Source organism: Myodes glareolus, chromosome 9, assembly GCF_982192425.1.
Source record: "Myodes glareolus chromosome 9, mMyoGla1.1, whole genome shotgun sequence".
NCBI classification, from domain to species: domain Eukaryota; kingdom Metazoa; phylum Chordata; class Mammalia; order Rodentia; family Cricetidae; genus Myodes; species Myodes glareolus.
This window is the reverse complement of record NC_142034.1, coordinates 43,670,508-43,693,416: the sequence shown is the minus strand read 5'-3', so window position 1 is coordinate 43,693,416 and position 22,909 is coordinate 43,670,508. Positions and strand designations below refer to the sequence as shown.

At 41.4% G+C, this 22,909-nt stretch overlaps 1 protein-coding gene across 7 annotated transcripts in view; it reads left to right on the top strand.

The window, feature by feature from the left end:
- Nf1 (neurofibromin 1) overlaps positions 1-20,007 on the top strand; it is a 255,492-nt gene extending 235,485 nt beyond the window's left edge. For 6 of the 7 annotated variants that reach the window (XM_085695470.2, XM_085695469.2, XM_085695473.2 and 3 more), the window contains 4 exons: positions 2,067-2,209; positions 2,535-2,581; positions 3,848-4,064; positions 16,444-20,007. In XM_085695470.2, coding sequence (XP_085551596.1) covers positions 2,067-2,209; positions 2,535-2,581; positions 3,848-4,064; positions 16,444-16,586 — 550 coding nt within the window. In that variant the 3' untranslated portion in view covers positions 16,587-20,007. The remainder of the gene's footprint in view (positions 1-2,066; positions 2,210-2,534; positions 2,582-3,847; positions 4,065-16,443) is intronic. The other variant, XM_085695476.2, reaches the window with a different exon arrangement.
- The last annotated feature ends 2,902 nt before the right edge of the window (positions 20,008-22,909 follow it).

Here is a 22,909-nt window from a genome sequence, read left to right as displayed (position 1 = left end):
CTTATTTTAGTGCACACATGCATATGTACTATGGCACACATGTGGAGGTCAACGTACAACTTTGGGGAGTCAGTACTCTTCTTCCACATGTTTGCTCCTGGAGATCAAACTCAGGTCATCAGACTTGACAACTGTCACCTTATCCATTGAGCCTTCTTGCTAGCCCTTTGTTTTCTTTTTAGTAGGATTTCTGTATTTATTCACAGCTGAGTGAAAACAGAATTGACCTCTTATCTGGGAGGTTGGTTTTACTCTCAACACTTTAACGTCAAAGTATTTGCTCTCATTTGATTTCTGTTGCTGTGATGAAACACTGACCAAAATAGCTTGGGGGAAAGGACTAGAGAGCTAGCTCCTCAGTTAAAAGCATGACTGCTTTTCCAGGGAATGTTGGTTTGACTCCCAATACCCATATGGTATCTCACAACTGTCTGTAACTCCAGGTCCAGGGAATTTGATATCCACTTCTGACCTCTGTGGACACAAGGCTCTCATGTGGTACACAGACATATATGCAGACAAAATTCTCATGCACATAATACAACTTTTAAAGAAAGAAAAGAATAGCAACTTGGTAAGGAAAGGTATTATTTCATCTTAGGAGTTAGAATGTAATCATTGAGGGAAGCCAGGGCAGGAAGTAAAGCAGAGAGCGTGGAAGAACGCTGCCTACTGGCTCATTCAGTTAACTTTCTCAAACAGCCCAGGCCCACCAGCCCAGGGCTGGCACAGTCCACAGTGGACTGGACCCTCTACATCAGTTAGCAATCAAGAAAACATTACACAGACCATTCTGATGGGAACAATTCTTCAGTTGAGAGTCCTTCTTCCTGGGTATGTCAGCTGACAACTCTTACAGAAAGTTGTTGACAAATTTAGAAAACTTTAAAAGGGCCTTTGTGTGGAATGCAGAGCAATAGAGAGTTCAAGGTGAAGGATGGCTAAAGCCTTTGTGTATGCCATTGTTAAATATTGAGTTATATCCCTTTGTACAGTGCAAAGCTGTTGGGAAATTTTTAATTGGTAATGAGATTACTGTGGAAATATACTCTGGCTTATTATGTTGAGAATGAGTTGGAAGAAACAATATGTTGATTCAGAAAGATTGTAATAACGACACTATTCCAAGAGGCCAGTATCTGGGGTATAAGGGGAGGTAGAATTTAAAGCACATTTAGAAGGAAAGAATTCTAGAGGTTGTCCATGCAGGTCCCTAAGGAGTACTGCTAGATGGATGGTTTGCATGTTGGTTGCTAGATGGTGGTGGTTTCATTGCTGAGATAAAAATCTTGGGAAAATCCCATACCTATGAAGGGGAAGTAGAATGAACCTGGTGTTGGGCATTTTATTTTAAAGATTTATTTATTTATTATGTATACAGTGTTCTGTCTGTCTGTCTGCTTGCTGGGCAGAAGAGGGCACCAGATCTCATTGCAGATGGCTGTGAGCCACCATGTGGTTGCTGGGAATTGAACTCAGGACCTTTGGAAGAGCAGTCAGTGCTCTTAACCTCTGAGCCATCTCTCCAGCCCAGTGTTGGACATTTTTAAACAGTTATGTCAAACAACTGAAGATACTGTAAGCACACTTCAGTTTATAAACCTAAGTACATCAGTGTAGCTTATTGTACATCCATTTGTTGTTTAATCTCATTTTAAAGTTTCTGAATTTCACATAATCTAGGTGTTATTTTTTAAATAGATTTTTATTAGTAGATTGCAGCTGATTTGGAAATAATTTTTTTTAAGATTCCACATTCTACCCCTTCCAAACTAATTGTGCTTTCCTTAACAAAATTCAGTCTGATTTGATTTGATTCAGTTAATATTAAATTTGATTTTAACCCTCTGAGTGTATCCAAGCAGATAGCAGAGGACATAGAGGGTACAGAGTGTGTTAAAATGAAAGGCAGTCCACTCACACTCACTCATCCACTAGATGGCTTAGAAAAACACCAGAAAGTTAACGGCTCTTGTCTTCAGTTTTGCCACATTGTTCTAAGGAATATATATTATGCTTTCCAGTAAATCTTTTTATTTAATGTTCCTCTGTTTACTTTTTTTTAGGCACAATTTGTTGGACTCTAAGATCAATACCCTCTTGTCATTGTGCCAAGATCCAAATTTGTTAAATCCAATCCATGGAATTGTGCAGAGTGTGGTGTACCATGAGGAATCCCCTCCACAGTACCAAACATCTTACCTGCAAAGTAACTAAGTATACCAGGAGAGGACCTGATAGCCTGCGGCTGTGGCACTGTTGTACAAGCACTGACGTAGAATTCTCTAGAAAGGATAGGCTCCTTCCTACTTCTCTCCCTCCTTTCATATCATTTTCTGACCCTAAGTTATATGTTCAATAAGATAACTGCTTGACCACTTTATTAAAATGCTAAGCCTATTTTAGTCATCTTTGACACTCATTTTAAGATGTCTTAAATATATGCGTAGATTCTGTCGACTATACAAGCTTAATTTCCATTACTATCTTAAGCTGCCTTGCTTGTTGTAAGAGTAGCATTTGATGTTTTACAGGTTTTGGTTTCAATGGCTTATGGCGGTTTGCAGGACCCTTTTCAAAGGTAAGAAAAAATACTTTTCTCTAATTTTTGATAACCCAGAGTCTTTAGCTATATTTGTGAGCCTGTTTGAGAGCAAGCACACACTATCCTCAAACCAAAGTACCATCTCAAACACATTGTTTTAGAAAGATTTTTCCAAAAGAGGCAATACCTTTAATATGTTTGTCTATTAATTTTTATTTTAAAATATTGAATTTAGTCTTGACTTCTCAGAAGGGTGTGATAAAGCCTCTATAAAACTTGTCTGCTTGTAGACCAGTGGTTCTTAGCCTGTGGGTCGTGACCCCTTTGGGGTGACATAATCAGATATTCACATTACGATTCGTAACAGTAACAAAATTACAGTTATGAAGTAGCAACGAAATAATTTTATGTTTAGGGGTGACCACAACATAGGATTATTAAAGGGTCGCAGCGTTAGATTGAGAACCACTGCTAGACCTCTACGTGTGGCAGTAACTCACACACCTGTCTGGTGACTAGCAAAGAGCATGATGCCTGTTAAAATCTACCTCAGGGGCACATTTTTACATCCAACTATTATATTGAGTTTGTTCTTCACTGTTCATTTTCTTTGACTAGCATTTGTTGGTGTACTGCATGAATTTGTGTTTAATATTTTTTGTAGATGGTCTCTTTTAAAATAATTGAAGTTCCTTGAAGGCAGGGCTTCTGCCCCACCCCACCCTCAAACACAGTGTCCTAGATACTGGGGTGTTAAATCTTGATAAGCTATCTGTATCTCATTCCAGTTTTAAGGGTTAGATTTAGTTTATTTGTAATAACTGTTGATATGCATAGGTTATCATTAAGAAGATGGGCCTGAAGTCACAGAAGTGTGTTCTGCAGAAGTTATTAACAGGTGGATGGTTGTTATCTGCTGAGCCCCTCTGTGTCTCTCTGGGGGGATCTGAGTAGCAGCTGACCTGATGGTGCTCTGCCCACTTTCTCTGCTTTGGGAAACTGGCTAGACATCATTGCTGAGGACTGCATTGTCTGTGTATTCAAACCCTCTGTCTGGGCATGGCTTTCAGAAATGGCAGGTTCATCTGGAAGCTTTTAGAGGAAGCTAAATAAAATTTCAAGCTTTAAATTCCATAGTTGTCTCTAAATACTACTCCAGTCCCCCTTTTTAATGGTCTAGAATATAAACAAAGGAAGAAAGCAAAGCAGTCAACCAAGCCCCAGATATCAGTTAACCTTTCTTGGCTTCAGAGGGAATTTTTTTTAAATGGAGCTAAAATAATGTCCTATTTTCCATTACAGCAAACACAAATCCCAGACTATGCTGAGCTTATTGTTAAGTTTCTTGATGCCTTGATTGACACGTACTTGCCTGGAATTGATGAAGAAGCCAGTGAGGAGTCCCTCCTGACACCCACATCTCCTTACCCTCCTGCACTGCAGAGCCAGCTTAGTATCACTGCCAACCTTAACCTCTCTAATTCCATGACCTCACTTGCAACTTCCCAGCATTCCCCAGGTCAGTAAATGTGATCTTTCTGTGACTTTGAGCAATGATGCTACGATACCAACATTAGGAACTCCCTTGTGGTCAAATTATAGCAGATTTCGCTCCTACTCCTCATGAGGTTCACTTTACATTTCCTTACTATGTAACTGAACGTTGTTACTCTTCAGAGCTGTCTGCTTGCCAACAAGTTGGATAAAAGAGAGGGAAATACGGAGTGATATTTAGTATCCACATAGGTTTGGACCAAAAGGACAAACTAAACCACATTACCTATAAATGAACAGAACTGTAGTTCTTTTATCAGCTATACTAACACAGCCCTAAGTACTTACATATCAGTGATGCATCATACTATAAACACACACACATACAAAGTCTAGTCAACACCCCACTTTATTGCTCATAGCAACAGGTCAGCCATCCATAGACCATAGGCTAGCCTGAAGATCTGGGATTATGTAAACAACCAGACCTAAAAAAAAAAAGTCCTTACAAAAAAATTACATCTTGGAGCTGCAGAGATAACTATGTTGGTAGAATACTTCCCTTGAAAGCTTCAGGACCTGAGTTAAATCCCCAAAACCAACATTTAAAACAAAAAAAACAAAAAACACTTGTGTTGGTACATGCTTGTAATCCCAGCACCCAGGAGACAGAGGCAGAACACCTGGGGCTAAGTAGCCAGCTAGTCTAGCGTACTTGGTAATTTCCAGAACAGTGAGACTATTTCTCAAGTAGACTTGAGGAACTACACACACATAGAGGTAAAAGAAATCTTAAAACCCACCATTATAATCCTTCTGTATAGTCACTCTTGGATTGATCAAATGGGGAAAGTGGACCAGTGAAATTTTATTTTTATTTATTTAGCTTTTATTTTGAGACAGGGTCTCACTTTATAATTCCAGCTGACCTAGAACTCTGTGTAGACTGGGCTGGCCTAAACTCACAGAGATCCACCTGTTTTACTTTCCAGTGCCAGGATTGAAGATGTATGCACTCATAGATGATGAAATTTAGAAGTCAGTACACTGAGTAGTAATAGCTAAGATCCCCTGAGGTACTGAAAGAAAACAGATGGCAGAAATGGCCCCTGCCCAGCTCTAAGCTCAGTTACTGTCGAAAGGAATGGCTTTATACAGCTCTGGTTGACCCTATAGTGCTTACTATAGGACATTAACTCTGTTGTGTGAGTTGTGAAGACAGTGGGTAACACTGAAAAGCTGATGCTTGGGTCGTGTGCTCCATTGAAAAGATTTCCTTCTAAGATTGTAAAAATGTTTAAAAAGGATTCCTTACTTAAGTTACCTAAGTTTCATTATCTGAAAAGGTTGTGTGTGGTGATCTCAGTCTATAGGGAAAGTCTTTGAAGTGGTGTGCATAGTCCATGTCAGTGCTAGCTGTTAGCGTACGTTTTCTCTACATGAATCGTGATCTATAAAGAGACTCTGTAAATAGTTGTCACAGTGTTACATGAACATTTCCGTGACGTGATAGTTTGAAGATGCTAAAGAATAAGGCAAAGTAGAATACCCAACTCATATTATACACTATTTTGTAAAACAATTATATTCAATTCTTGTTTTGTCTTTCAAGACAAGTTTTCTCTATGTAGCCCTAGCTGCCCTGAAACTCAACTCTCTAGACCAGGCTGGCCTCAGACTCACAAAGCTCTGCCTGCCTTTGCCTCCCCAAGTGCTGAGATTAAAGTTGTGCACAAACACCACCCAGCTATCAGTTCTTAAACTTTCTTTCTGAATTATCAATTGGGTGATTCTTTTATCTCTCAGTAGTCTGCCCATTTTTTCCCCATATAACCAGTGTGTTTGCTGCATCCTTTGAGATTAGGTGCTTGAGCCTCCCATGCCCCCTTTGTAAAACCCCAAGCATGGGGCCCAGTCAGCCTCATGATGAACGTGGGTGATTCTTGTGCACGCTGGGTTTTAAGAAGCTACCATAGTTTCAGACATAAAGAGTTACACCTGCCTCTGCCTTCTGAATACTGGGATTAAAGATGTGTGCTTAGCTATATGTTGAATCTTTTTAACTATTTTATTCCAAGTCCTCTCCCTACATCCTCTTCAGATATCAGAGAATGAGCATATTAGAAAGATCCAGAAAAAGGTTGGGAATGGAGCTCAGTGGTATAAGGTCCTAGGTTTAATCCTCACCATAAAAAGAAGGGTATGGTGGCTCATATCTGGAATCCCAGGCAACAGAACCACTTTTTTTTAATTATTTTTTTAATTGATATTTATTAAGCTCTACATATTCTCTGCTTCCCTCCCTACCTCTCCCCTCTCCCTTCAGTCCTCCCCCAAGGTCCCCATGCTCCCAATTTACTCAGGAGATCTTGTCTTTTTCTACTTTCTACTTCCCATGTAGATTATATCTATGTAAGTCTCTCTTAGTGTCCGCATTGTTGTCTAAGTTCTCTGGGATTGTGGTTTGTAGGCTGGCTTTCTTGTCTTTATGTTTAAAAACCACCTATGAGTGAGTACATATGATAATTATCTTTCTGTGTCTGGGTTACCTCACTCAAAATAATGTTTTCTAGCTCCATCCATTTGCCTGCAAAATTCAAGCTGTCATTATTTTTTTTTCTGCTGTGTAGTACTCCATTGTGTAAATGTACCACATATTCTTTATCCATTCTTCGGTCAGGGGGCATTTAGATTGTTTCCAAGTTCTGGCTATGACAAACAAAGCTGCTATGAACATAGTTGAGCACATGTCCTTGTGGCATGATTGAGCATCCTTTGGATATATACCCAAAAGTGGTATTACTGGGTCTTGAGGAAGGTTGATTCCTAATTTTCTAAGAAATCGCCACACTGATATCCAAAGGGGTTGTACCAGCTTGCATTCCCACCAGCAATGCAGAAGTGTTCCCTTTGCCCCACAGCCTCTCCTGCATAAGTTGTCATCAGTGTTTTTGATCTTGGCCCTTCTTACAGGTGTAAGATGGAATCTCAGAGTTGTTTTGATTTGCATTTTTCTGATGACTAAGGATGTTGAACATTTCTTTAAGTGTCTTTTAGCCATCTTAGATTCCTCTGTTGAGAGTTCTCTGTTTAGGTCTGTACTCTATTTTATTTTATTAGATTATGTGATCTTTTGATGTCCAATTTCTTGAGTTCTTTGTATATTTTGGAGATCAGACCTCTGTCTGATGTGGGGTTAGTGAAAATCTTTTCCCATTCTGTAGGCTATTGTTTTGTCTTGTTGACTGTGTCCTTTGCTTAACAGAAGCTTTTCAGTTTTGGGAGATCCCATTTATTAATTATTTCTTTCAGTGTCTGTGCTGCTGGGGTTCTATTTAAGAAGTGGTTCCCTGTGCCAATTCGTTCAAGTGTACTTCCCACTTTCTCTTCTATAAGGTTCAGTGTGGCTTTATGTTGAGTTTTGTGCATGGTAATAGATATGGGTCTATTTTCATTTTTCTACATGTTGATATCCAGTTATGTCAGTACCACTTGTTAAATATGCTTTCTTTTTTCCATTTGATATTTTTTGCTTCTTTATCAAAGATGTGTGTATTGATATCCGGGTCTTCTATTCAGTTCCATTGGTCCTCCTGTCTGTTCTTATGCCAATACCAGGCTGTTTTCAGTACTGTAGCGCTGTAGTAGAGTTTGAAGTCAGGGATTGTGATGCCTCCAGAACTTCTTTTATTGTACAAGATTGTTTTGGCTATCCTGGGTTTTTTGCTTTTCCAAATGAAGTTAAGTACCATTCTTTCAAGGTCTTTGAACAATTTTGATGAGATTTTGATGGGCATTGCTTTGAATTTGTAGATTGCTTTCAGTAAGATTTCCGTTTTTACTATGTTAATTCTGCCTACCCGAGAGCATGAGCGATCTTTCTACTTTCTGGTGTCTTCTTCAATTTCTTTTTTCAAAGATTTAAAGTTCTTGTCATACAAGTCTTTCACTTGTTTGGTTAGAGTTTCTCCGAGATTTTCTTTGCTATTTGTGGCTATTGTGAAGGGTGTTGATTCTCTGATTTCCTCCCCAGCCCTTTTATCATCTGTGTACAGGAGGGCTACTGATTTTTTTTGAGTTATTCTTGTATCCTTCTACATTGCTGAAAGTGTTTATGAGTTGTAGAAGTTCCTTGGTAGAATTTTTTGGACCACTTATGTAAACTATCATATCATCAGCAAACAGTGAGAGTTTGACTTCTTCTTTTTTGCTTTGTATTCCCTTGATCTCCCTTTGGTGTCTTATTGTTCTAGCTAGGACCTCAAGAACTATATTGAATAGATATGGAGAGAGTGGACAACCTTGTCTTGTTCCTGATTTCAGTGGAATTGCTGGGAGTTTCTCTCTATTTAGTTTGATGTTGGCTGTTGGCTTGCTGTGTTGGCCTTAATTATTGTTGGCCTTAATTATATTTAGGTATGTTCCTTGTATCCCTGCTCTCTCCAAGATCTTTATCTTGAAGAGATGTTGTATTTTGTCAAAAGCTTTTTCGGCATCTAATGAGATGATCATGTTGTTTTTATTTTTCAGCTTGTTTACATGGTGGATTACGTTGACAGATTTTCATATGTTGAACCATCCCTGCATCTATGGGATGAAGCCGATCATCATGATCATGGTGGATGATGGTTTTGATGTATTCTTGGATTTGATTTGCCAGTATTGTATTTAGTATTTTTGCATCAATGTTCATGATTGAGATTGGTCTGTAAGTGTCTTTCTTAGTAATGTCTTTCTGTGGTTTGGGTATCGGGGTAATTGTAGCCTCATAAAAAGAGTTTGGCAATGTTCCTTCTGTTTCTATTGTGTGGAACAATTTGAGGAGTATTCGTATTAGTTCTTCTTTGAAAGTCTTGCAAAATTATCAGCTGAAACCATCAGCTGAAACCATCTGGTCCTGGGCTTTTTTTGTTTGAGAGACTTTTGATGACTGTTTCTATTTCTTCAGCAGTTATAGGTCTGTTTAATTTGCTTATCTGGTCTTGATTTAATTTTGGTAAGTGATATTTATCCAGAAAGTTGTCCATTTCCTTTAAGTTTTCCAATTTTGTGGAGTACAGGTTTTCAAAATATGACCTGATGATCTTCTGTATTTCCTCCATGTCTGTTGTTATGTCCCCCTTTTCATTTCTGATTTTGTTAATTTGGATATTCTCTCTCTGTCTTTTGGTTAGTTTGGATAAACGTTTGTCTATTTTGTTGATTTTCTCGAAGAACCAACTCTTTGTCTCATTGATTCTTTGTATTGTTTTCTTTGTTCCTATTTTGTTGATTTCAGCTCTCAATTTGATTATTTCCTGCTGTCTAGTTCTCTTAGGTGAGTTTTCTTCTTTTTGTCCTAAAGTTTTCAAATGTTTTGTTAATTCACTAGTGTGGGATTTTTCCAGCTTATTTATGTAGGCATTTAGTGCTATGAACTTGCCTCTTAACACTGTTTTCATTGTGTCCCATAAATTTGGGTATGTTGTGTGGTCATTTTCATTGAATTTTAGGAAGTCTTTAATTTCCCACTTTATTTCTTCCTTGACCCATTTATGGTTCAGGTGAACATTGTTTAATTTCCATGTGTTTGTGGGTTTTCTGGAATTAGGAAAAATATTTCCTTTGCAAGATATAGAAACTACAATCTTTGGGGTTTTCTGGAATTAGCATTGCTGTTGACTTCTAGCTTTAAAGCATGGTGATCTGATAAGGTACATTGGGTTATTGTGACTTTTTTGTATTTGTTGAGGTTTGTTTTGTTACCAAGTATGTGGTCGATTTTTGAAACGGTTCCATGAGGTGCTGAGAAGGTGTATATTCTTTTTTGTTTGGATGGAATATTCTATAGATGTCTGTTAAGTCCATTTGAGTCCTAACATGTTAGTTCTCTTATTTCTCTGTTCATTTTTTGTCTGATTGACCTGTCTAGTGGTGAGAGGGGAGTGTTGAAATCTCCCACTATTAGTGTGTGGGTTTTAATGTATGATTTAAGCTTTAGAAGTGTTTCTTTGACATATGAGGGTGCCCTTTTATTTGGGGCATAGATGTTCAGTATTGAAATTTCCTCTTGATGGAGTTTTCCTGTGACTAATATGAAATGACCTTCTTTGTCTCTTTTGACTGATTTTAGCTTGAAGTCTATTTTGTTAGATATTGGGATATCTACACCCACTTGTTTCTTAGATCCATTTGATTGGTATATTTTTTCCCAACCCTTTACTCTGAGACGATGTCAGATGAGGTTGAGATGTGCTTCTTGTATGCAGAAGAAGGGTAGATTTTGTTTTTGTATCCAGTCTGTGTCTTTTTATAGGTGAGTTGAGTCCATTTACACTAAGGTATATTAATGACCAGTGATTGCTATCTCTTGTTAATTTAGTTTTCATCGTTGGTGATGTTAATTTGTGCATTTTTTTTCCTTCGGGATTTGCTGTTATAAGATCATCAATTGTCTGTTTTTGTTGGTGTAGCCATCTTCCTTGGGTTGAAGTTTTCCTTTTAGTATTTTGTATAGGGCTGGGTTTGTGGCTAGGTATTGGTGAAATCTAGATTTGTCATGGAATATCTTGTTTTGTCCTTCTATTGTGATTAACAGTTTTGCTAGGTATAGTAGTCTGGGCTGGCATCCGTGGTCTCTTAATGTCTGCATAATGCTTGACCATTACCTTCTGGCTTTGATCGTCTCCAATGAGAGGTCAGGTGTAATTCTGATAGGTCTGTCTTTATGTGTTACTTGACCTTTTTCCTTTGCAGCTCTTAATATTCTTTTTTTATTCTATATGTTTAGTGTTCTATTATGTGGCGAGAGGACTTTTTTTGGATTCAGTCTATTTGGTGTTTTATAAGCTTCTTGTATCTTCATAGGCATATCTTTCTTTAGGTTGGGAAAGTTTTCTGCTATGATTTTGTTAAATAAATTTTCTGTGCCTTTGAGTGGAACAACTTCTACTTCTATGCCTATTATTCTAGGATTTGGCCTTTTCAAGGTGTCCCATATTTCATTGATATTTTGGGTTAAACTTTAGTTAGATTTAATGTTTTCTTCAACTGATGAGTCTATTTTCTCTATTGTATCTCCAGCACTTGAGATTCTCTCTTCCATTTCTTGTATTCTGCTCTTCATGCTTGTGTTTGTGGTCCCTGATCTTTTTCTCATGATTTCTGTTTCTGTAATTCCTTCAGCTTGTGTTTTCTTTATTGTTTCTATTTCAATTTTCAAGTCCTGGATAGTTTCTTCTATATGTTTGATTTCTTTTTCTTGGTTTTCTTTAAGTGATTTGCTGATATCTTCCAATTTTTTGTTTGTCTTTTCCTCAATATCTTTAAGAGAATTTCTCATTTCATCTTTAAGAATTTCAAACATTCTCTTGAAGTTATTTTTTAGGTCATTTTCATCTGGTTCATCCATATTTGGTTGTTCAGGTCTTGCTGTTGTAGGGTCTTTAGGTTTTACTAGTGTTGTGTTCCTCTTTGTGGTGTAGCGTGTGATCTTACCTTTTCTAGTCATCTTTTCCTCTAATAGGTGTGATTGGGACTGTTGAACAATCTTCTAGGTGCCAGTGAATCCAAAGTTCAGATGGTTGTTCCTCATGGTACAGTCAGTGTCACAGTTCTAGTTACCTGTTGGTTACTCCGTGTTCCTGGAGGTAACTCAGTGCCCCTGTGCTTTGGTCTGCTCCCTTGGAGTTTGCTGTCTCAGGCCTTCTTTGACCTAGGTTGCTGACTTTGATCTGTTTCTGTAAATCCTGGTCTGGATCCCCTTCTGCAGAAGTCCCTGGTTTGGAGTTTGACCTGTTCTGATAGAAATTGCTGACTCTGAATCTGGTCGCTGGCTCAGTCCTGATCTGCCACTGATCTGCCACTGTTCTGGGACTGAGTTGGCTCCCAGGTCTGGATTTGGTCCTGGCTCCTGCTCCCAGTGGAACTTGTTTCCTCAGGCCCTCTCTGTCCCAGGAGTCTCGGTTCAGTCCCTCTCCTGTGGAATTTGTTGTCCAAGGTAGAGTCCCTTGCCTCAGGGCAGCTTTGGCCTAGGTTACCGACTTTGACCTGTATCTATAAATCCTGGTCTGGATTCCCTCCTGCAGAAGTCCCTGGGTTGGAGTTGGACCTGGAAAGGTTTCTAGTTCCCATCTACTGCCTCGGAGGCTCCAGGCTCGGGTGCACGCAGACCACAGAGGACCTGCTTACTTCCTCAGGTCCCAGACTCGCTCTCGGACACGCAGAGGTTCCAGGTTCTTGCCTATTCCCTTTAATGTCCCAGACCAATGCCTGAACCCACAGAGGTCCTGGCTCAGGCCTACTCTCTCTGAGGTCCCAGACTCGCTCCTGGCCCTGCCGAGATCTCTGAAAATAATTGTGTGCCTGCCCCATCCTAAGACCTACTGTACATTCTGTCGCTTGTGTTTTAAAGATGATGTTGTTAATGAACTAGTGCTAGGAAGTAGGACTAGGAAGAAATTAGCACATCACTGCCTGATTTTGAAAAGGCCTGCTTCCCCCATTGCTGCCTAGAGAGGTGAAGCCTGCAAATGAAAAAGAAATGCCAGCGTTAGGGAAAGCCCATATATTCTGAAAACTCCTACAGTTCTAAATTTGTATATCCAGCTCAAAACATAAATATTTCTAAATATATACTTGGAATATCTCCGTGACTATAGTCACTGCAGCTTATGTAACTATCATACTTAGCTTTTCTTTAGGGTGTTTTGTGTTTCCTTACATTAGCTTTAGTCATTTTACAAATCCCAGCATTAGATTTGAGTCCCATACATGTCTCCTAAAACTTCATTTGCTAGCTACTTAATCTCTTTCATTCTAGGTATCAGAAACACTTCATTTATTTTAAAAAAGTAATTATTTTATCTGTGCAATTCAGAAAAATCCTTCACATAGATTGCTGCCCAGCTTTGTCACAGCCCTGTAAAATAGACAATGTGTTGCACTTAACCCTCAGAATGAAAGCAGAAGCCAAGGGGATGGCAGGTAGCTTAGAGTCTAGTACAAACCGCTTCTTTTGGTTCCATTTTCAGCATCCAAAAAGTTCATCTGAATAATTAATTAATCCTTACTATGGAGGCAGGAAGAGTTCTGTTCCAGTTAAGACTGGGGCTTTAGGGTTGAGACCATAGCGTGGTGGTGGAGCACTGTGCAGCAGAACTGAGACCGTAGCCTGAAAGATCAGAGAGACAAAGGAGCAAGCCACAGCCACCTGGCCAACTTCTTAGCCAAAAAGGGGCCAAGCTCCTGTCTCTGTCCTGCTTTATCACTTCCTCTCTCCGCCCAGCCATACCATTTCCTATTTCCTCTTTCCATTGCTGGGATTAAAGGTGTGCGCCACCACTGTCTGGCCTCTATGATTAACTAGTGGCTAGCTCTGCCCTCCACTCATCAGGCAAGCTTCATTTGTCAGAGCACAAACAAGATATCAGCACACCCCAGTGGGCTGCTGCTACGCAAGTGCTGGAGTTGGGTTGTCATTCGTCTCACCTCTAGTGTACCTGTGGGCAGATGACTCAGTATGTCTCCTAGTATTTATTTGTTATTTGCCACAGCAGTAGCTTTAGGTCAACAGTGTCAGAGTAGAGAAGTTCCGATACCTGCCTTGAAGGAACGCAGGCGATAGTAGGGAGGCAGGCAAGCATCTTATCCTGACTCATTCAATACAGTGTTGACCCAAATGCCTGCTAGTGTCTTTCTTCATCTGGAGCCAGTTCAGCACAGTGCTCCGTCTTCTGTACTTGTAACTGGCTGCCTGTTGAGTATAGCCTGCTGCCGGGCGTTGACATCATCAGATCTGACACAGAAGCTTAAGCTTTGTTTCCTTTGGGTGGTGACTTGGAGTTTTGCTTTTGTACCCATGAAGGGAAGGGGAATTACTGCCTCAGGGATAGGAGAGTGCAGAAGTAGAGCTTCAGAGAGGCCAGTCTGAAGTAAGACCTGTGCCGGCACAGAGACTCTGTCTTATGTGAGCAACCTGCGGTCCTCCAGCAGCATATGGAGGTGTTCCTAAATTCCATCTTAGAGGTAGAAAAGAACGCTGCCAAAAGTTCAGAAGAAAATTAATATGAGCACTAGGTTCATTCTGTTACCCTAGCTCTGCTTTCCCAGTACTTTGTATGTTGGTATAAATATAATTCATTTTACTGCTTTTTAAGAAATAGCTCTCCCCAAACTTGTTTTAAATATCTCCCTTTTATTTATTCTTTGACAATTTTATACACATATACAGTGTTCTCCAAAATGTTTATGCAACCTCCTCCTGGATCTTTACGGTAAGGTCTTCACAGTTAGACTTAGGAAGCCTGGCATACTGTTTTGCCTTCCCACTTCCTCATTAGGAAATAAGATGTAACAGATTCCTATTAAGGAAGTAACCTCCATTGAAGAAGTGCTGGACTTGAACATACAGCTCAGGTGCAGCTATCAGGGAATGGATGGGCGCACTAATGTCAGGTACACTGACAACCTGTGCTCATTTCACAGGGAAGAAGCTGGCCGAGAAACATTTCTCTTTCTAATAAGGCATGTGGTGTCATCCCGCGTTGCCGAGTAAGGCCTGCATGCTTTGGGGCTGTGCACTGGCTATCGCAGATTTAACTGGAAGGAAACATTTAGCCGACAATTATTGCAAGTGATTAGCCAGATTTTATAAGAAAACAAAAAGTGAATGGTGACCAGTCCCTTTCTGGGTGTTTTCACTCTAGCCGAAGAGAAAAGATGCTTGCTTATACACGTGAGGTTGTGGGCAAGAGCTAGCACCCATATAGGAGACAGACAGTAGCTCTGGTAGGATTGAAGGAAACAGGAGAGACGACAGAAGACAGGAACAGAACTGTATTGGAATTGGAGGTCAACTTGGAATGCAGGATGTGGCTCCTGGAGGACAGTAACCCCAGCCTCGGTTCTTTGCATGAGCCCACAGATTGCTGCATGGACCTATTCTGTTTCTTCTAACATAATAAATACCTCTTGTCTTGAAATAATACTTTCTTGCCCCCAAATGAAAATGTTTCCATTCCCAAGTGTAATGATTCTTTTAAAATTCAAACAGTCCACACAAAAAGAAAGTTAAAGCTACCCCTGGAACAAGTACACAGTCAAGAGTGTACCATGTGGACAGGTGCTTCCCTGGCTACCCATCTCATGTGCTTCATCCTTCCTTTCTGTACTTGGATCGTCTCTACTCTTGTTCATCTCCCTTCTGTAGATGAACGTTGTATACCAGCTGCTGGAGTGTTTCCCATCAGTAGTTGTGCTAGAAACGAGTCTAATATCTGTTTGGGATGCAAATTTTATTGAAGGGTAATGGGCAGAAAAGTACACAGATCCTAAGTTTACAGTGTAATAAACTTTTTAGAAGAAAATCCATTCAAAATCAAGATCCAGGGCCAGGCATAGTAGTGCACACCTTTAAGTCCAGTACTCTGAAGGCAGAGGCAGGCAGACCTCTATGAGTTCCAGGACAGCCTAGTCTACATACCAAGGTCCAGGACAGCCAATCTACACAGAGAGACCCTGCTCAATCATTCAATAAGTGGTCAATAAATGAGTCAATAAATGATGAAGATCCATATGAAGGATCATGCTAACTGCTGCCCACACCTCCTCAGGCACTGCTTTCCTGTAAGCTTCACCAGTATGATGAAATGTTTTTGTTTTGTTTTTTGAGACAAGAGTTTCTCTGTAGCTTTGGAGTCTGTCCTGGACTTTGTCTGTAGACCAGGCTGGCCTCACACTCACAGAGATCTGCCTGCCTCTGCCTCCCGAGTGCTGGGATTAAAGACGTGTGCCACCACTGCCTGGCTGAGATCTTTTTTTTTTTTAATCTCCCCTCTTGTTCTAATTACCTTTCTGAAAATATCACTTACATTATTTATAAATTCATTATAGGACCCTGAGAGAGAGAAATGTCATCTGCTTGATTAAGGTTAGGAATTTTGTGGTGGCTTGTCATGGTTGAAAAGAAGCAAAGGTCCTAGAGCATAGCCCGTGTGGTAGAGGACCTTTTCAGAAAATGCGTTCACTCCTCCAGCACAGGCACTGAGGGCGATAAAGTGAAAAGCATCCACCTTTTTCTGAAATGACAGATAAATAAGCAAAAAGATGGAGGCAGTTTGTGATTTTTACAGATGTGTGGCTGGCGGCTGCCCTCTGCTGGACACTTCTGGTATTCCTGGAAGAGTGCTCTCCAGGCTTCCCTGGTGGCCTCCATTCAGCTGTTCTTGCAACTTCTTTTTTCTCTTATGCTATTTTACTGCAATGATAACAAATTCAGCTTAGCACAGTGTGAGGTCCTGTACATGACGAGGCCTTTATAAACATCCTAGCAGTTTACTGTAAGATGGAGTGTTCTGGAACCATTTACCAGGTTATAGCTCACACACAAGTAATGAGAGGAGTAACCAGCTGCTCTTTCTCTCCAGGAATCGACAAGGAGAACGTTGAACTCTCCCCCACCACTGGCCACTGTAACAGTGGACGAACTCGCCATGGATCCGCAAGCCAAGTGCAGAAGCAGAGAAGCGCTGGCAGTTTCAAACGTAATAGCATTAAGAAGATCGTGTGAAGCTTTCTTTCTTTCACTTTTTAAACCAACCTAATATGGGCTTCTCACTAGTGACCCTTCCCTAACCTGGTCCCGTCCCACACTGCACTGCTGCACTTCGTGTCTTATGAACCCATCCAGTCTGCCACGTTGCCAGACGATCAACTCTTGGAAGCATTGCCTAAATTTAATGCTGCTTTTCTTAAATGTTTTTCCTTCTACTTTGGCATGTGTCTGGTGTGAGCACCTATTCTGACAACTGCAAAGAAAGCAGGAGGTCAGTAACCCAGAACTGAGAGCGTGGATTGTGGGAGCGGACGAGCCCTCCGGTGCCGCTGCTGCCGGCTACAGGCCGTGCATGGAGGCTGGCCTTCTTTGTTTCCTTGTCTTACAGAGTGAAGTGCTTGTCTTAATTACACACTTTCCAAGTTTGGGGGAGAAAGAATATTTTAACCCCAGTGTATTTAATCTTCTAGCTGTGGACTTTTTTTTACCTTATGAAGTTGAAGGAACCATAGAGGTCAAGCCTCAATGAATTTACACCATAAAGCCACAAGCCAGGTACTTGGGGGAGGGGGATAAACTAGTATTTTGTAATGGGTTCTTAAGAAATACTAACATTTGAGTATTAGCAATAATTACAGGAAAATAAGCATGACCACATACATCTTAACACTGCTGAATTAAAGCTATCGGTTCTGAGGCCTTATTCATACTTGGTCATCCAAACTAGGTAATCTTTTTTCCTGTTGATTATCTTTTAATCTTTACATATGAAGGTGTTCTGTTCTTTTTTTTGTAAGCCAAGACTATACTAAGTATAGTAACTACACATGTTTTTGCACTTGCTTTCTCCTCTTTCCTAAGTGATTCTGAGCAGGGTAATTAGCAGACAGAGTGTGGAAACTTGCTTCCAGAAGCTAATTTTCATAGCTGTTTCCATTGACTCCAGAGCAAAATGGGATGGTACGTGACTTAGGGTAGCTGATATTTTTATTTTGTTAAATAATTTTCCAAGAAACAGAATATGCTGTATATTATCATAAATTTCTTTGCTAAGATGTATTTTTTAAATCTTTTCATCTTCCTCCTCTCCTCCAAATAAAATCAGGAATCTCTAGCAGAACATTTGGATTCTATCTGATAGGGTTACATTTAATCACTGTGAAGTCTGGTCAGCTGCGTGGTGTGCCAGTAAGGGGTCTCTAGCATTGCTGCTGTGCAGAGGGGCATGGATGAGCGTGCCACAGGCCCTCCCAGGAGATGCGCATCCAGCTGCTTCATGGTACCTGCAGTATGCAAAACAGTTGACTTGAGTGAGCGCAGTAGTATGTGGATGCTCTCATTTAAGATTGACTATATTTATTTTTAAAAGATATTATCCCTCTACTCCCAGGTTCTCTTCATATATTAAGATATAATGGCTTTGGGAGGAACAAAAAGAAACCCAGGGGGGAGGGGGCTGTAGTGCTAGCTCACTAGTGGATTTCAGTAAATTAAACTCCACAGCTAAGTCAATAAATAATGGTACATTTAAGTGTTCTGACTTTAATAATATAACACATTTCACATTTATCCATACAGTAACCTTGTAATATGTTAATGTAAATAAAATTGCTTTTGATATTCAGAAATAACAAGAATTTAATTTTTTTAATTTGTTTACAGTCCTGGGAAAAGTAAGAACCATTTGCCAAAATAAAAGGAAAAACCCTTAGTATTAGTAGTGATTTAACACAGACTCATTGGACAATACTGAAAACAGATGGAGAGAACTAGGCTTTTGTCTTCAACTGTTGTGAGGAGTCATCAGAATAACATGTCAGAGACTAGCGAGGCTGTATGGCTGAGAGTCTAGCAAGAGGCCCCAAGGCAAGGCTGCTGGGGCACACTACCACAACTCTGGTTTCTGCAAGAGCCGTGGGCAGGGTGAGACTTTTCCGTAACCTTGGTTGCTGTTTTTCCTCTTAGGAGACTGGTGCATCTGATGGTGGCCATTACCACTCCTTCGCCCCTCCCATCAAAACAGGGAAACTTGTAAATGTAGCGCCCTTTCTGTAAGGGATTCCCCACGGGTACTACAGTTCTTAAACATCCCCCATTTGAGCTCCCCTTGGAAAGACCAAATGGAGCCACCTCCAAATTCGAAAATACGTCTGACCAATACATTCAAGCCACTCCTGAAGAGTTCAGTTGTAACTAGTGTACAGAACTTACAGCTTTTTTTTTTCTATGTGTGTATTTTTTGAGACAGGGTTTCTCTGTGTAGCCCTGGCTGTCCCAGAACACTGTAAACCAGGCTGGCCTTGAACTCACAGAGATCCGCCTGCCTCTGCCTCCCAAGTGCTGGGATCAAAGGTCTGCGCCGCCACCACCTGACAGAACTTCCACCTTTTAAGGAAAGTAACTTTCCAAGCAGCTGAAGCTCAGGAGCCTAAGCTGCCCACTCCCCCTGAAGGAGGCACCTGTCAGTCCCACTTCTCCCAATCCCAAGAGCAGCCAGAGTTCTGAGTGTTGCCCATTTTGCATCATCCAGTGGGAGTTCTGCCGTTTGTTCTCAATTTGTGTTTCCCTGACTTAAAAGAAGAACAGGAACTGCCATGTTTGTGTTGTGATGACCCATCTGTTGGCCAGTGCTCCTGTCCCGGGCTCCCCTGCCCTCCACTGTGGGAATGTAGTCCTCTGCTGACTGGTTAGTTGCTCTTGTCTATGCATTGCCGAGCTGGGGAGCAAGGACACCACCATACAGTCGGTGCCCCCACCTCTGGGATGAACATCCTAGTGGGGGACGGGAGTCAGCAGCCCTTTCCTCCCGTGTTAGGGTTGCAAGTTCCTGTGGGAAATTCGAGTTTTGTGGGGGGGGGGGTTGGGTTTTGTTTTGTTTTTCTTTTCCTACATATACCCCCAAGCATATTGAAGCATGTCTTACTCAATATTATGCAATGGACTTATACAAAAATCCACTTAGTGTCAGCCACACGATTTTTTTAATGCAGTATATTCACCTGTAAATAGTTTGTGTAAAATTTGACAGAAAAGTCTATTTACTACATTGTAAATACATGTGATGATATATTGTATTATTTTGCTTTTTTTGTAAAGCAGTTAGTTGCTGTACATGGATAACAAACAAAAATTTGATTATTCTGGTGTTCGTATTGCTAACTTCTTCCTGCGACTGCGTTACATCATTTAAAGAAAATGCTGTGTGTTGTAAACTGACCTTATGTATGATAACTTTCCTTCCCATTGGGCGGTTCCCTGCCTCCAGCCTTGTTGATATTGTAACCAGCAGGAGAGATTCTGCCCGACACACAGACTCCGTCACTCTGGGGAAATCCATAGAAATCTGTTTCGGATCATTGTCCCCACCTCGTCCCCTCCTGTGTATGTCTTCCCACCCCCCTTTTTTAAGTAAAATGTAAATTCAATCTGCTTTAAACTGTGAGGCGTTTTTACTATCTCCATGTGCATCGGACTGTTTTCTTACTTCCTCCAGGTCTTTTAAAACTTTGGGCCATTTCAACCCTTTCAGGTGTGTTGTGGATTGCCTCACCCTAAGGAAAAGATCTTTCTCTGGAAGTAAAATCATTTGGGTGGAATAAATGGGGGTCTGTCGAACGCAGAGGTGACTGTCACTCTAGGATAGGTAGGCTTACTTTCCAAGGGGTAGCCTGTTATCAACACCAGGGCTCCCTGATATCAGAGGGCTCCCTGATGTCAGTTGTATTCTGCATGAGTGAGCAGTGCAAACCACCTCCCATGAGTGCTCTGTGTCAACTCACAGCCATCAGGGGCTGCTACCCTGCTCCTAAAGGAGAAGGAAGCCGCCTGGCCCTGGGAGAAACTGTCCTTAGAAGAGTTCCTTCTCACTGAGCAAATGACCCAGATGTGCTGTCTGCTTCTGGGGAGGTGACTTAGTGACTACAGAGCCAGATGGGTCCGTTCCTTACCTACACAGGCAGGCGTTTTCAAAACTGTGGCCCTGAGATCGAAGGAACCCTGGAGGTTGGTGCAGGAGCCGCTCTACCCTCATACGGTGTTTGGCCCATTTTTAAATCTGCTCGGTTATGAGTACATGTGTGTACTCAGGAGTGTTCAGTATATGGTCATTAGGCACATGTGTAAAAGATTAACAATAACCTGACAAAAGGCTTCTTTGAAAGCACAGTGATCCCGGTGTCTGTCCCCGAAGGTGCCCAGCTCAGTGACTGACACCAGCAGGCTGGGAATCCGGCTCAGTGGTAAAAGTGCTTGCCTTGCACAGACAAAGTCCTGAGTTGATGCTCAGTACCACAAAAGAAAAGACTCCTTCTGGACAAGTAGGACAGCGCCTACCTGTAGTCCAAGTCCTCAGTTACAGGTTCAAATTGGCCAGAACTACATTACAAGACCTTGCCTCAAAACAAAAACAAATTTTCTAAAAGTCCCCTTTTTTGGGGGGTGGAGGGAGTCCATGTATTTCACATATACACATGTATCTAAGCTCCAAAGTAACATCATACATTTTTCCTTAATAGAACCAACGTACTGTTTTGGTCAGTTTGTATTCTATCCAGAAGCATCCTGGAAATTTTTCTAGGTCCTTTACCACGTGCAGGTGCTGGGAGCTGCCCAGGTAGTGAATTAGGTTCCAAGGTTATGGCCTTCAGAACCCCACCACCACCACCACCGGAGGGCCCCTTCCTTCAGGTAAGATAGGGAAGTCACACTGGAGTCTTAATCTAGGTCCTTTCTGCTCACAAGTCAGAGTGTAGCTAAGCATAAATCCTTTCAAGGGGGAAAAAAATGTCAACATCTGTAACCTCTACTGCCTGGATTCCTCTGTTCAGAGACACACCTTCAATAATTGGGCCCAGCTCTGAACCAGGCATTGCAAGAAATGTGGCCTCACCTACTAGGGACTTGTGATTCAGTGGGGAAAACAGCCACATAACTGATGGGCATGTGTCCTAAGATATGGATGGGGGTTGAGAGGTGCAGTGGCAAACAGAATTAGTAAATGAGAATTTGGGGCTTGGAAATAATCAGGAAGTCTGTCCTAGTGTGTAGGTGCTGGGTCTTTAGTGCCTGGGTCTTTAGGAACTGGTCCCAGCAGGAAGCAGCCACAGGGCTGGGTTCCCACGGTTCTCCAGTATCTCGGTTAAGGACAGAGCTCAACCTCACTTCCCACAGGAAAGATGCATAAAGATATACCTTAGCCCAAGATACAGGCCTCTTTCCAGATCCTTGATTCTAAAGGCTTCAGTCTGGCCCAGAGTTGAGATAGAATTAGCCTTACTGGCTTGTTCATCGGGGGAATAAAGGCAGACGGTAGTATAGGGGGATCTCGGCCTCCACCAAACTCCAGCATCACTACCCATGCACATGGGTTCTGCAGGAGACAAAAATCATAGCTAAAAGAGCTGGAGAGAGAGCTCAGTGGTTAAGAACACGGGCTGCTTTTGCAGAGGGCTCAGATTTGATTCCTGGCACCAATATGGTGGGTCACAGCCGTCTGTAACTCCAGTTCCGGGGATCTGATGCTTTCTCCTGACCTTCCTGGGTACTGCATGCATTTTCCCTTATGCAGGCAAAACACCCATGTACATAAAAATAATTTTTTTTAATTGTCACCAAAACATGAAGACCTTTGAGTTTGTAGCAATTAGTCATTTGGTGACTATGCACCTGGTTTTCCAAGATACACTGGAGCCTCAGTATCTTGTGGAAGTGTCTGACTTCTGCCAGCCATGTGAAACCATGTCTGCCCGATCCTCCTAGCTCCCTGGTTAGACTGCGGGCTCAGACAAGGGAAGGCTTTGGTCAGAAAAGCTCAGTAACACGAAATAAGATTTAAAGGTCTGTGTTACAGGGGAACAACACAGACAGAAAACCAGCGAAGAAGCCCTCATTCACAATAGCATCTCCAGTGCATAATCCCAGACAAAATAGAGGTGACCTGTGTAAAAGACCTATGGGAAACCTCTGAGCCTAAGGCCAGGGTGTAGCGCCATGGGAGACTGCGCGCTAGAGATGGAGTCAGGGAGAAGTGAAAAACCAAGGTCCGACTCCAGTGCACACAGAAGTTTCACTAACAGTAGTTCCCAAACTACTCCAGCAACTTTCACAAACAACCACACACATGCAAAAAGAAATATAAAGGTCATTTCACCCACAAAAAGCCAAAAAGGAAGGCATAGTGGGACAGCCTTTATGCTTTAAGAAAGGCGCAGTTTGCCTTGTTTGTTATCCTATTGCTCCTGCCCAGTATGTGCATGCTCACCCGTTGGGAGTGTGCCACCCAGAGGGAAAGGGACCGAGCAAGCTCTGAAGGCTGAGCTGGGTGGCACACACTCAGGAGG